Genomic DNA, 15,787 nt, shown 5'->3' with positions numbered 1-15,787 from the left:
TCTTTCGAAAATCTGCAGGTCTTCCGGTGTTCAGGTGCAGAATCAGCTCAAACCAGTTTCGTTGTATGAACTGGGTCACGTGGTAGAAACCGGGGGAACGACAGAGTACAACTATGAATAACTTTATCCTTTGTCCTCCTCCTCTCCTTCCTCCTCCTCCTCCTCCTAACTTACCTGCCTGGTAAATCCACACCTGCAGCCGAAAGGAGGACGATGTCCAACCCGCTCTCCATAAAACTCAGGGAAGAAGAGGAAGAACAAATAAGGAAACGTGGAGTCAGCGAGGAAAGAAAAGTTGAATGGATTTACTGCAATGTCGCTCAGAAATTGTGTTTTATTACAATGAGGACATTTTGAAACGAGTTTGAGGACTTATGAGGAAGATGTTCTCCTTTCTGCGGTCAGGTGAGTTGGAAACGTGGACTTATTTTTGTCTTCAAACGTTACAGATCGTTTCACAGATTTATTACGTGACAAACTTGGGTTTCACGTGTTTCATGATGTAAAACCCTCTGTCATATAATACAAATGAAAGCGAAGTGAGCTGGAAGCCTCACATCACATGATGTAACGAAATATTACGTGTTCTGACAACCAAACAGACATTTTTAGTAAACAAAATACACAATCATTTACAATTTTAATCCATAATCCTTCCACAAATGATTGCTTTTTGGTGTAGTCATCATTTTTCCCTGTGCATTTTATGATTCATTTAACATCTCTCTGTTATGTGTATCATATTTTATGTTTACTTGACAAAATGTATTTCACGACAAACAGACACTGATTTAAATGTATATTGAACTAGGGCAAAATATGCTGTTGTTACCGTTTGATAATATCATGATATTTTGTGTACTGTATTCTGATTTATTGCAGTTCTACAAGTATTTTGATTCAATCGTATTGATAAGTGGGATTTTCTTTTATTCCTCCTTAAACCAAAGTGGAATGATTCATTTCTTATGACAATAATCCATGAGTCATATTCTCATAAATCAGTGCACATCACATGACATGTCAGTCCATCAGTCTGACAGGAACAGTGGTGTACAACATATACAGAATGTTTTTATTAGTTAACCACTACATTTATTAGTGGTTAGTAAAATAACTATTATTATCATCATTATTATTATTATTATTATTATTATTATCATCAATAATAATAATAATAATAACAATTATAATGATAATACAAAAAAGGACACAATGGACAAAATGTGAGCCATCAAATGAAAATATCTTTTCAAAACCTTGGATTGCAGAAAACACAGATATATAGAACATCCAATACTTTCAGTTGGCAACTGCTAATTTTAGCTGCTTCTACTAAAGTGTATCTGCCAAAACAACATAATGCTGTTCCAGACTTTTAATAGTTCAGTATAATACACTAAACCAGTCATAAAGAAACAACAACCTAACTCATCATCGTACTAAAAACACTGTGTCGCTAATTTGAAAACTGCCAAAGTGACTGTTATTTTGTGACATCACAGTGTTACAGTCAAATAAGTCACATACCATTCAAATAAGTTTAAACGAATGTTCAAGAACCACATCGAACAGGATTTGCAGGATGTCTGCTAAATCGTTTTGATTTTTCTTGTATTCGCTCACTGATTTGTTTAACATATATAATATGTTAAACAAAACTTGGTAAATGATTAAGTTTAAAGGGATAATGTAAAGAAGAGGTAAAGTTATGTATCCATAAGATTCTCATTAGGACTCTTAGTTTAACTGTGGAAGCAAAGGTTATTTTATTAAGTGGACGTTCAACGGCAGAAAAAGTCAGAAAATCACCACTTTACTGAGCTTCACTAAATAAAAATGATAATGATAATCATAATGACAGAATACTTCATTCACATGTTCTAGCATGTCACATGTAAACATTTTGTGTTGTCACCTGTAATGGACACACTTTATATGGAACATACAATAATGTTATACCTATAAAGTTTGAAAATGAAGAAATAAAAGAACAAATCAGATGTGGATGTAAACTTCCCATCATCTCTATTTCATCTCGTTTAATATATCATTGTTTTGTCAAATCGTAATTCTTAGAAAATACTCTTGAATTTACATTATTCATTTCTTTGTTTAGCAAATATATTATTGTTCTCTCTGTGCACTTGGTGTTCACCCATCCTAAAAACCGTCATACAGACAGACAGAGAGAGACAGAGAGAGGTTTGTGCAGCGATTCTTCTTAGTACACTGCACTGACTTTCAACCCTAACCATAACCAGTTAATTTCTAACCCTAACCTTAATCCTAACCTAACCACTGTTCAAATCTTAGCCCTAAACGTTATAAGTACCTTACAAATTAGGTTTTGCCTCATTGGGACCAGGTTTTATGCCTTACCCTTAACCTCACCTTATCCTGAGCCTACTTCTATCCAGGTGGTGACCTGTGCACCTCGCCGGATGACAGGGATTTTGTCCCCGTGATCATGTAAATGACTGCAATCCCAGAATAATGCCCTGTTTGCTTGCAGCCAGAGAACCCACACCTGAGAACATCTACATCTCTTCTCTGCCTCCCAGTATTCCCGCGTACGAGCAGCCGGAGCAGACAGCCGAACAAGGTGAGAACGTTTGTTTTAAATAAAGGTTCAATTCTGTTTTTACTGTACAGTAAATTCTCATCTATCTACCCGTGCACCACCACCTTTAAAAGTACACACACTGTAACTGTGCGGGAATCATTGCATGTGTAGTCAAGTCCTTTTTACCTGTAGGTAGGTTTGTTTTGCAGTTTGAGTTCCTTCAACAACATCTTACAGACTGCACCGGCAGTAGTATATTGATCATATCAGAACATAAAGACTACATCTATGTTGTGTTGTTTTTGTGTATAGTACATGTTCTGTGTCTAAATGTTATTTACTATGTAGTGTCTTGGACTGCAGATACAGTTCATCAAATGGTAAAATTGTGTTTTGTCATTGTCCCTTTTTAAATGAATTAAATGAAGACTTAAATAAAGGTAACACTTTGCATTCCACTGCAGTAACATCATGGTAATAATGTAAATAATATTATGGTAATACCATCTTTTACAGCTTGGTAATACCATGTCATTTCTTAAGTCTTGTATAATGCTGTAAGCTACCATTAGTGTGATACCTTCACTTCGGGCTGAACTATTTCATATAAATATCTAATTGCGCTTATTTTGACTGGCATTGTGATAGCGATAATGCACAGTTATTCTCATTTTCATTTTTATTACATATTTAAAGCAAATACCGTGTGATGTGTGTGCAGATAAGTGAGAAGCAAAGTACGATATTTATTCTAAAATAGTAATTTGACACACATTTTGGCTTTAAGATATATTGTCTTACCTTTTACATTACTAACTAAATGTTACCTATTACAAAACGATTACCATATTACCATATTGTTACTGTAATGTCATGTAAAGTATTGCTTAAATAAAACTTTAATAATAATGACTTTGCTCTGCGTACAACCAAAAAATTATAGGTGAAATAATGTTTAAGTTTTACTATGTTTGAATTTAAATTTCAGCTCATGACGTGGTGTCAGCGGCAGCAGTGATCCAGACCACACACACACACAGAGGCTCAGCTCCCTCCGTCTTCTTCCAAAAACAGAACAATGACCCGGTTTCTAGTACTTACTTTGACCAGAGGGTCCATGTTCCCGAGGAGGGGAATGAGGTAATCTATAATTTATAGTATGAGAGTAAGGGTGGGCAATAAGAAAATAACAGTTATTTTCTTGTGGATTTAAAGTGGATTGTGTGGTACATTTAAAGTTTCTCTTTCGTCGTAGAAGTGCTTTAGTCTCCGTAAGCTGTGGGCCTTCACTGGGCCGGGGTTTCTGATGAGCATCGCCTACCTGGACCCAGGTAACATTGAGTCTGACCTGCAGTCTGGAGCTAAAGCTGGATTCAAGGTAGAGCTTCAAGAAACAACTGTTTTCACTAACAATCAAGTTACATCCTGTTGTTGGCATAAAGGCCTGTCCTTGGCTGTTAAGAACAATCCTGAAGGACAGTTAGCTGGACTTTAAAGAATCTCAGTACATCACAGGTCAGAATTCAACAAAGTGGGACTCTGTCTTAAAGAAATCTGGAAATTTAGAGTTTAAAAAATGTCAGTCAGTTTAGTTGAAACTAATGTGAGGTGGGGTGGACAGAGGTCACAGGGGTCAGAGCGCGAGGTGAGTTTGTGAGCTTTACATCCTGTGAGTCTGCAGAATGTTGACAAAATAATTTTTTTTTGAAAAGAATGTTGTATAATCAAATGTGCGTTAGTTTTGAAAAATCATTGGTGATATTATATAGACAGAATTCAAAAGAAGCTATGAATTAAAAAGGGCTGCTACATTCTGTAAGAACATATACATATATATATATATATATATATATATATATATATACATATACAATACAGTGATGTATCCTTCATCTCAATAGATGGAGAGACATATAACGTCCCTTGTGGAAGAATAAGAGTTTAATAGAACTTATTCTATCATCTTCAGATGAAGGTGAAGTGAATGCAGATGGTTTGACAGCCCAGAACATTTTATAGTTCTTTGAAATTGCTCACAAATGTTTGAACTTGTGTAACCCTGTGGTGCTTTAGAGAGCGTCTGAGTGCAGAAAAAAAAGATTGTTCAGTTTTCCTCTTTCATCTCTTCTCAGACAGTTGGAGATGATATTTTTTAACAGACATTCATGGTCAGCCAGTGTCTGACCCTGGCTCTCGGTTATATATGAACATCACTGTACAAGATTTAAAAAAAAGTCTCATTTGAAGTGGCTGATGAGATGAACCCACGTCTCCTGTGTTCTCATCCTCTCAGCTGCTCTGGGTGCTGCTGAGCGCCACCATCATCGGCCTGCTGCTGCAGAGGCTGGCGGCTCGACTGGGTGTGGTGACGGGAATGCACCTGGCCGAAGTCTGCAACCGCCAGTACCACACTGTGAGTCTGTTATGAATCTAATCTATGCAGTTAATGACTTCCCTTTCAGTGTGTTAGGCGCCCTAAATGCAGCAGATGCACCATCTTCTACCGCTTTATCTTCCACATGATGGTTGCAGGAGGGCTGCTGTGCCAGTCTCAGCTGAGATAGGTGCGAAAGGCGGGGTCACACCCTGGACAGATCGCCAGTCCATAGTTTTTGAATTTTCTAGATATCACAAAGAGTCTAGGAGTTAAGGTAATGAGAAGAACACATGTGATGGTAACAGAAGGGTTAAACCAAAAATGAGGAAGATCCCACATCATGCAGATGTTTATCCTCCGTACTCTTGTTACCTGTAAACGTCCGGGTTTTTAAAAACTCGTTTTTAAAATTGCTTTCTTTTAACTTTAAGAGCTGACAAAATTATGTCACGGACGTCCTTGTTCCCTACTTCCCCAAGCCTGCCCCTTAGATCAACCGGTTGAAATCTATGAAGTTGTTTTTAACCCTTAGAACACGGGCTGCTTTTTTACCATTACTATGTTTAAACATACAGTATGTCTGGAGGGTATGAGAATGTGCAATGTAGAGTGTCTTATATCCTTTTTTTCCAGTGCAAGCTAGACAATCTGATAAAGAAATTATTTTTTATTTTTACATTTTATTATTTTGACACATTTTTTTTTTATTTAAACACACCTCAAAATCTTTTAAATCCAATTGAATTTGTGAAATTTGGAAATATGTCACAAGTTCACTTGGCTCGTTTTTACTTTATATCACTACTACTACAAATTTGATATAAAATTCATTATTATTTGACTCAACAACACGAAAAAAAAAAACATTTTGTAAACCCTGAATATGTGACCTATAAACACACACCCCCAGGATGTCCATATAAGGAGTTGTGTATTATTCCCATAGCTATTTACCAAGGGTGCACCGTGAGCACTAAGGGTTAGTAAATATATATATATATATATATATATATATAAACAGCATTTGTGAAAAAATATCTAAACATGAACATGATATAAATGATCATGTGATCTCCTCTTTGGTCTCTGAAACAAAATTCTTGCACCTCTGCTGGACAATTTTCAAAAAAGTAGAGACAAATGCACGTTTTTCAACTTGTTTAACTTCCTTATTATTATCCCAAATAAATAAGATGACTGACTGCTGACTGACACTCACTCACGTCTTCTGTCCAGGTGCCTCGTATTATGCTGTGGTTGATGGTGGAGCTTGCGATTATTGGCTCAGACATGCAGGAGGTCATCGGCTGTGCCATTGCGTTCAACCTTCTCTCCAGCAACAGGTTGTGTGGACAGACCCGCGGCTATAAACCCGCTTGGTCAGCACATGGATGTTAATGCTGTCTGCGTCTTTGTGTGATTTTTGACTTGTAGGATCCCGTTGTGGGGCGGAGTCCTCATCACCATCATCGACACCTTTGTCTTCCTCTTCCTCGACAAGTACGGTACGTTGCAGACGCCTCATATTGCCGAGGTTTTACATGGATCAGTTGAAGCCTCTGTGACATTTTTAAGTGCTTTGAGCCTCTCTTATTTTAAGTCCTGAAAATCCTGGACAAGAAATCAAAAATAAAATGTTAGGTTAAACATCATTTAATGTCTCAATCACATTTTTTAATAAACAACCTCCTGGAAATGATTTTATAGTTCTTATTTTTAAGGCTATTCCATCAGTTCTTTTCATCTCATCTATTTATTGGTTATGATTAGGACATTTCATTTTACATACCTTCATTTGATGGGTGGCTTTGGCATAACATTTCCATTTTTAAGAAGTTGTTTGAAAGAACGTGAAGCTTTGTTCAGCAGCTCCACTCTTCTACTTCTCTTTTAAGCTCATTAAAGAATGGAATGAGTTTCCTGTTGATCTGAAAACCTACACAGATTTTCATATTTTCTCTTGAGAAGTAAAAAAAAAAGATCGACATTTCATACACATATCTATATTTTTAATTGTAGGCGCTCTTGTGTGTGTGTGCGTATGTGTGTTCTCTGTATATTCTTATGTCCGTTTGTTGAAGGCATCTATTCTCTTTCTGAGAATAATGTGTTTTTTGGGGGGTTTTTTTCACAGTCCTTGATATCAATGAATGAAACTAAAACTAAATGTTTTTTCTCTGCAGGTCTGCGGAAACTGGAAGCCTTTTTTGGTGTGTTGATCACTGTCATGGCCATCACATTTGGATACGAGGTATAAATATTCAATGTACTGAATCTGCATGTATGATGATAACATCCACCGTGTGTCATGTAGAAAAACTGAAAGAGCATTAGGTATCTGTCATCATATTTCTCCAAATCCATGAGGAATTTGTCTTGAGCATGTATAACTAGATTATAAAATGTTGGAGGCTTTTCTGCATGGAGTTTCTCCCCCATGTGTATGTGGGTTTTCTCCCGGTTCTCCGGTTTCCTCCCACAGTCCAAAAAACCCCAGATTGGGGGATTAGGTAAATTGGACACTCTAAAATGACCCTGGGTGTGAGTGTGAGAGTGAATGGTTGTTTGTCTCTATGTGGCCCTGTGATGGACTAGTGACCTGTCCAGGGTGTACCCTGCCTTTCTCCCTATATTTCCTGGGATTGGTGCCAGCAACATAAACATGTTGCATGTGACAGCATGCAAAGGTCAAATAATGAATGACCTCATATATTATGTCAATAAGAAAACAGAAATGACACGCATGGCGCAGAAAATGCATGGGTATTCTAACAGGATTAGAAACATGATCTCTTAGCCAATAATTTGTCATCATATGGTTCACTGTAGATGATGCCACGTGGATTCATAACATTTTATTATCACATCATAATAAAAGATATTGTATCTGATATAGGTTTAAACTTAGAGGCCATGGTTTGCTCCTTTAACACTTTAAATCACAGCGATTTCTTTGCACGGCAGCCATTTTGAGTCGGGTCAGTGTGACAGTGAGCCAGCGTGCACCCCGACACTGGGGAAGCTAAATGGAACTCAGCCATCATTATTTTTTGCATATATTTCCATTTGTGATTCTCCTCCCGTTACCTGTCAAAATGGCTAAATGTATCTGCTATATAGTGCCATGAAAAGCCCTAAACTACCCTAAATTAACAGCAGTGGTAATTATCAAAATCATTTTTGTATGTTTCTGTCATGTTTAATACACCAGTATGTAGAGGTTCTTAAATGGAAATTATATTTTTAATGCAAAAATTCAATTATTGTTGGTAACCATGAATTTTCTGATTTACTGTTTTACAATAAAATGTCTAATTACAGTTATTTACAGTTAATTTAAGTGGTTAAATATTATCAGGTGAATTCAGTTTGTTATTTACCAAATAAATAACAATAACATTTTTATAATATTAAATACTCTAAAAAGTTATATTTAAATATGTATATTTTCTCGTTTTTATGACAGGTGGTCTAATAAATGTGTTAAGCACTGTAAATGTTCTATGTGCATGTGCTTTTTGACATTTCTGCTGTGATCTATTTCCTTTTGTTTCATTGTCATGTAATTGCAATGTTATTGTTGTTTTTTGTTTGTTTTACATACATACAAAAGCCCAACTAGGGCCTGGAGTTGTAAAGTAGCAATTACTATAAACACTTTGCGCAGCATATCAGCGTCCTGCTCTGTCTTGGAACTATGTTAAAGTGCATTGTACCCATTAAATAAATAAAGAGCAGAATAAACATGCAGAAGCTCTTTAAGATGATCATGTAGTAACCGTGTTCCTCCTCTTCCTCCTCCTCCTCCTCCTCTCCCTCAGTATGTGACAGTGAGTCCAGACCAAGCGCAGCTGCTGACAGGGATGTTTGTGCCGTACTGCCAGGACTGCGGGCCTGTTCAGCTGACTCAGGCCGTCGGCATCGTGGGAGCCGTCATCATGCCTCACAACATCTACCTCCACTCTGCTCTGGTCAAGGTACATGAACTGTTACCATACATACACATTTTCAATAAATATAAGGATGAAGAACAGCAGTTTAATCCAGGACGGTAATGGAAATGGTCGTGTCTAAAGTCCTTTTCAAACGTGACGAGATTGAAATGGGAATGTGTTGTCGTTGTAAATGGTGACCATAGTTTAAAATGTACCTACAATTTTCAAATGCTTTCAGTCTCGAGAAGTGAATCGCTCGGACGAGAAGGAAGTCAGAGAGGCCAACAAGTATTTCTTCATCGAATCGACCGTCGCGCTCTTTGTCTCTTTCCTCATTAACGTCTTTGTGGTGGCCGTTTTCGCAGAGGCTTTCTACCAGCGCACAAACATAGAGGTGGTGAGTATTTCTGCCGTGGCTCTCGCAAGCTCAACATGAGTGAAATGTCAAGCTGTGTTTTGGAATTTCTTAAATATGGCGAGGTATGTTTGTGTGTTTGTTTTCGACTTAACGGCTCGATGTATTTGTGTGTTTTTCTGATTCCAGTATAACGTCTGTAATCAGTCAGGAAGTCCTCACTCACATCTGTTCCCTCTGAACAATCAAACACTGGAGGTGGACATTTACAAAGGGGTGAGTTTAAAGCTGTCACTATTATATTTTTAATATGAATTGGATATATACTGTATATCACTCCAGTTATTAAGAGGCAAAGTAGTTCACATCAAATTATAAAGGAATAAATCGGACATCTAATCTATTTCCCAAGTTTATTTTTGTTTAATTAATCAGATTTTTAGATCACCCTATTTATTACATCCTTTTAAATAATATATATACTTTATTTCCCTCTAATTTAGTTTTAGTAGATTTTATTTGTACATTTATTGTATTTCTTGCTTACTTACTATACAGTAATGTAAACGTCTAAAAGACACAGTAATTAACTGTAAAGATACTGACAGTAATCTGCTGTGACCAATTAACTGTGAATATACAAACATTGTGCAGTGTGGTGATTTGTATATTTATCATACGTGTGATAAAGCACTTGAGGCAACAGTTTTCAGCTGCTGTTTAACAAACACCTAACACACATTTACTATACATAAAAACCCACATGCACTAATTGTGTATTTCGTCTATTGATTGATTTTTTTTATTATTTTATCTGATTAAGATCACCCTATTTATTGCCTGCCTATTATTTCCTACTGATGTTTTATTTTATTTATTTATGTATTTGTATTTTTGTGACATACATGTATCTATCTACAGCTCTACCTCTGGTGTTTATATGTAAAGCGCTTTATGCTGCATTTCATACGTTTAAAAAGTGGTATGTAAATCAAGATTGATTGATGCAATTATCCTGGATGGAGACTTGAGGTCAGAAGAAGAGACGAAAGCAACAACATCACAACATCAAATATCATGTATTAAAAGAATTACAGCAGCACATATTTGAAAACCACTTAGACAGAAAATGATCATGATGATGTAGTTGAGTAGTAATGCCTGTTGTGATCATGATCCGTAGAGTTGATCATATACAGAATATTTATAGTGCTTAACACATTTATTAGACCACCAATATTTTAAGAAATCTTTCAAAAGCGTGTACAAAATGTTATTGTTATATAACTTTACAACATATTGTTATGTAACTATACAACAACATCACATTGTTCATTTGCAACAAGTCTGAGAAAACTATAATTAAATCTCAAAATATGGAAGTATAAATTCTTGTTTTTGTAAGCACCACGTTTTCTGATTTCCAAAGTTGATTTTATTGACCGTCCTCATTTGCGTGTCTGTGGCAGGGAGTGGTGCTCGGATGTTTCTTTGGCCCGGCAGCGCTCTACATCTGGGCTGTGGGGATTCTCGCAGCTGGTCAGAGCTCCACCATGACTGGAACGTACTCTGGTCAGTTTGTCATGGAGGTCAGTGGAGGAGGGAGGAATTAGCTGAGCACAAAAACACCCCTTCTGTTGAAAATTTGCACTTTTCTTGTAAATGTCACAGACTGATGTGACTTTCTGACCCTCAGGGTTTTTTGAACCTGCGCTGGTCACGTTTCGCTCGGGTGCTGTTGACACGCTCCCTCGCCATCACCCCGACTCTGCTGGTGGCCATTTTCCAGGACGTGCAACGTCTCACGGGCATGAACGACTTCCTCAACGTGCTGCAGAGCATGCAGGTGAGGCGGGAGGAGAGGGTCGGGTTCACTGGCGGCTTCATTCAAACGTTCATCAACAACTCTTCACCCCCTGCTCTCTTATGCTTTTTGAACATCACCTTTTATCTGTGCATTTTCAAGCCATTATTATTTCAGAGGAATGTTTTTTCGTTGATGACCATATGTTTTCAGTTTTATAATTAACAACTTACTTACTTTACTTTACAACCCACTGCTTATAAATCTAAATTTTAAGTATACAGTTGTACTCAAGAACAGTACTTATTAAGATGTACTTAATTAATGTCATTACGTTGTAATATAAGCTCTATTATTTCTTCTTATTTCTCTATCTCACAGCTGCCATTTGCCCTCATTCCCATCCTGACTTTCACCAGTTTACCTTCTCTCATGAAAGGCTTTGCCAATGGACTGTAAGTATATTATTTCTTTCTCATTCATTCTAATTTTTTTTAGTTTTCTCTCATATTTTTCTCCATTTTGTCTCTGCAGGGTGTTTAAGGTCGGGGGAGGACTGGTCATTTTGGTCGTTTGTGCCATCAACGTGTACTTTGTCGTGGTCTATGTGACCGCTCTCAACAGCGCGTGGCTCTATGTGCTGGCAGCGTTCCTCTCCCTAGCATACCTGACATTCGTGGGATATTTGGTAGGTAACATTAGATGAAGTAGTAGCAGCAGCACATCATTTGCTCTAGTGAAACTTGGCTCCACTGTGAATCTGAAACTTGTTGAACCACAACCTCAAGCAACTTCATCTTCAACGTTTGACTGTGATTTGGTTTAAAATGTTCATTCTTCTCAGGTCAAGTCTCTCACAGTTAAGGGCCAACCCATTCAGGCTTTTGTTGTTGCTACATTGCTAGTTAAATAGAATGAATCAGCTCTTAAAATATTTCTAGGCTGATAAAACACAAGCCATTGCCAGCGGACAACTTTTATTAGTCATTAACAATGAATGGGGGAAGCAACTAACTGGAGAAAGCACTGAAAGTGCAAACCTCTGCCAAGGCCATTCCCTTTTCCTACAGTGTCTATACACTTAAATGAATCACCACCAATATCCTAATAATTCCACCATTGTGTTATAATCTACAGCCGTTGAAAATTTAATCAACATCCACCCGCTAGGTTTTGAATTAGGCTGCCCACAAATAGATCTAGGCAGAGCTTTTTGAATTTCAGTTCATTTATTGTCCCTGATGGGAAACTTGGTTGCAATTCCAATGAAACACTCACACAAAATAGAAACACCAAAATGGGATAAAACATACATAACTTTAAAAACACTAAAATTGAATTAAATAATTTGTATCAAGTGACAGAAAATTCATCCAAACGAATATTGAAGTAAGTAGTTGAATAGTTGAGTTGACATCAACGAAAAATGTCCATGAAACAATTTTGGCAAATTGTGATTAGTAAATGTGGGCTGTACAAAACAAATTGACTGGCATGTTTAAGTATTTAATTTTTGTGTGTGTGTGTGTGTGACAGGTATGGTTGTGCCTGATTGCTCTGGGCGTTTCCTGTCTCGATCTGAGCACAAGGAGAGGGAACGACACGACTATTCTGATCGAGCAGCAGCCAGAGTTTGACTCCTGAATGACATGCGTTCACGTGGACATTTATTACAAAGGTGCAGCTGTGAGTGTTTATAGCTCTCAAATGACGTTTTTTAATTTTATATGAATGTGCAATATACTTGTAAAGTGCAAAGGTTTCAGGCACTGTTTTAAAAAAAAAATACTGTAAATCCATCAATTTTATGTAGGAGTTACTTTCAGACAAAAAACTAACTGCAAATGAAGAAAATCTATTTAAAATCTACTACAGTAACGACAACATGCCACAGTTATTCTGTGGATATAGTTTGTATCGGTGTCCTCTGCCTCTTCATGTGGGTCCAGGCAGACCAGTCATGTTGACATCAGCCCTTATTTCTCTGTAAATCATTCTTTTCATTTTGAATCATTGTCCTGCTGCATAAGATTTTCTTAAGTGCACACGAATGGACTCCATCACAATTTGTCACGACGCTGCTGTCGTCACAGACTGTGTCTTCCATCAAACTGCAGATCAGTGGATGAGATGAGAAGAAGAAAACAACAAACGCATACAAAGCAGAGTTGCAGGATGTTCAATGACTTGTTTTCATATAATATATAGTGAAAAAGTAACACACACCCATGCTGCTTTTAAGGCGCTGACGACTGAGAAACAAGATTAAAAATGGGAAAAAAATGTCCCACACACTCATGTTTATAAAGTTGATTTTTTAATAAGTAAGTACGGTTTATTTATTTAGCACATTTCACAGATATAAACACAAAGTGCTTTACAATAAAAATAAATACAATAAATATTAAAAGAGACATAAAAATGCAGATTCAAAGCCATAAAAACCCTCGTTTAACTAAAAGCCTACTTGAATAAAAGAGTGTTTAGCTGCCTTTTAAATGAATCCACACCATTTAAGCAACATAGGAACAGAGGCAGTGTGTTCCACAGTTTGGGAGCCACTGCCTGAAAGTGATGACATTTTGGCCTTCAGGCCGTCTTCAACATCAGAAACATTATGACACTGGCTGTCGTTTATGATGTAAGTCGCTCCTACTTGACCCATGTGCGTCTTTTGGGAATCGATCAGTCATGAGTAATTTGACAGTTCAAAGAGTTTAACTTTGTAAAAATTGAAAATCCAATTTTCCTACATTTCATAAATACCGGGGAAAAAAAAAACTTAAAAATCTGCAACATCCCCAGGTCGACCTATCGTTGCCAGCACTGGTTCTTTCACGGCTAATATACATGTATCTACGTTTGTGGATCACCACATTAGACCATTAGCTGAAAACCTTCCTTCTTTCACAAAGGACACATCATTATTATAATAGGGTCGATCAGTCCTCTCTCAAAAAAAGATGAAGATATATGTACACATCTATACCACATGAGGGAGGTATTGAGGTCCTGGAATACTTCCTGGACAAATCCGTATGTCCTTCATAGAACTAGAGTCAGTTGAACTGACCTTAAAGCACACCTACTGGATGTTTGAGGATGTCTTTTATATCCAAAAATCTATGTACAGTTTATTTTCACACTCATTTTGTAACCTATATGTGTGTTTATTTGAAGAGATATCTATTCTGACCATACATACAGTACATTGTATTTTTTTTGTGTTCGATGGGTCAAAACTAGGGCTGTCAAAAGATTAAAATTTTTAATCAAATTAATCAAAGGGTAGCTGTGGATTAATCATGATTAATCACGATTAATTACCATACGTAAATATGGCAGAAAATTCTCATTTTCTCTTTATATTGTTGTAGGAACGGAAAGATGAATGAGAGAATGCAGATGTATACATTTAACATTTGTTTTTTATTTATGGACAATCCAGATGGTGGTGTTATTAATAATGACAAATAAAATCAAATCAAACTTAAACATACCACACCATAATTCCATGTGTGTTATGTGTCAGGTCTCTTTGCTATGACTTTGAGAAAATATAGGAAGTTGTTATTTAGAACACATTTTTCAAATCAAACTTAACTTTTATTGTAAATGTTTTGGGCATCTAAGCCATTGTTCTATTTTTTTAAAGCAAATTTAGGATGGTTGGAAAACAAAACATTTTCTTTTTTTTTTAAATAAACAAACTACTACACCTTCACACAATAAAATGTGGCCGCAGCTGTCATGTTGCGTGCGCTGTCGGTCCCTATAGTTGTGACTTTTCCTTCAATTGCCCACTTGCGCGCTACTGTTAGGAACTGTTCTGCACATGCCTCTGCAAAGTGACGCTCTTCTGTTTTCATTGTTGTTAGCGCGAATGACTTCAGTTCCCATGTTTTAGTGATTTGATGTGCAGTTACACTCAGGTAATTGTTGTTACTGACAGAGGTCCAGTGGTCTCCTGTTAGAGCAACATATTCCGCTGCAGCCAAATACTCTCCTTTCTTTTTCTTTTCAGTTTCATAGAGCTCGTGGATTTTAGTCATTACTGTGCCTCTTGACGCTTGTAGAATGTGTCGCGGGACGCAACTTTTAACACTTCCGCGAAGCCCTTGTCCTCGACAATATTAATCGGCCGACAGTCTCTTGCAATCCATTTGGCAATTGTGTTAGTCAAGTTGTCAGAGGTAGACTTACTTATTCCCCTGCGTTCGGTGAGCGTGGTGTTGATCTCAGCCATAAGCCACAAGTAGTGCAGAGTGGGTACAATTGTGGGAAATATGGGGCGGGTCATTGCGTTATGCGTTAAAAAAATTACCGCGTTAATTCCACAAATTAATCACCCTGCGTTAACGCGTTAATTTTGACAGCCCTAGTCAAAACCCACCTTTTTTTCCACACATATCTGAATTAATGTCCTGAGTATGTGATTTACAATGGATTATGAGTTTAAATGCATCACTTGTTTACCTTTGGATTAAAGGTTAAGATAGAATGACGACGAAAAATATGTTACTGACAGTGGATTCAGAACACCCCTTGAATTTAGAAAATGGTCTTCCTTTCAGTCAATTCTGTAGATTGATATGGAATTTAAGACCATGAACGAAATGATGAACGATTTTCAGCAAAGAGTTCTTAATCAATCAAGCTGCTACTAAACTACAGAAAACATCAAGGTTTGATCTTCTAAAAAAAAAAAAGCCACAACGTCATACTTAAACGTTGCACAACAGATAAAAGT

The 15,787-nt window shown here is 37.0% G+C and overlaps 1 protein-coding gene across 1 annotated transcript; it reads left to right on the top strand.

Annotated features, from left to right (window-relative positions):
- Window positions 1-123: 123 nt before the first annotated feature.
- LOC131469256 (natural resistance-associated macrophage protein 2-like) lies at window positions 124-14,274 on the top strand. Its single transcript, XM_058644237.1, has 16 exons — window positions 124-405; window positions 2,516-2,605; window positions 3,555-3,706; window positions 3,822-3,944; window positions 4,860-4,979; window positions 6,180-6,286; window positions 6,378-6,448; window positions 7,127-7,194; window positions 8,765-8,920; window positions 9,117-9,275; window positions 9,423-9,509; window positions 10,703-10,822; window positions 10,930-11,079; window positions 11,419-11,492; window positions 11,572-11,725; window positions 12,574-14,274. The coding sequence occupies exons 1-16, from the start codon at window positions 375-377 to the stop codon at window positions 12,679-12,681; spliced, it is 1,770 nt and encodes a 589-aa protein (XP_058500220.1). The 5' UTR covers window positions 124-374; the 3' UTR covers window positions 12,682-14,274.
- Window positions 14,275-15,787: the final 1,513 nt, after the last annotated feature.

This window comes from Solea solea, chromosome 11 (assembly GCF_958295425.1).
Source record: "Solea solea chromosome 11, fSolSol10.1, whole genome shotgun sequence".
Taxonomy (NCBI): Eukaryota; Metazoa; Chordata; class Actinopteri; order Pleuronectiformes; family Soleidae; genus Solea; species Solea solea.
Note: the sequence above shows the minus strand (reverse complement) of the source record. Positions and strands in the feature narration are given on the sequence as shown.

Bases quoted from the DNA above. Each gene is read 5' to 3' on its own strand.
- LOC131469256 (XM_058644237.1), top strand. From the start codon at position 375: ATGAGGAAGATGTTCTCCTTTCTGCGGTCAG. The intron at 10,823-10,929 runs GTCAGTGGAGGA...TCTGACCCTCAG, and splicing joins CTGGTCAGTTTGTCATGGAG to GGTTTTTTGAACCTGCGCTG. The intron at 11,726-12,573 runs GTAGGTAACATT...TGTGTGTGACAG, and splicing joins TGACATTCGTGGGATATTTG to GTATGGTTGTGCCTGATTGC.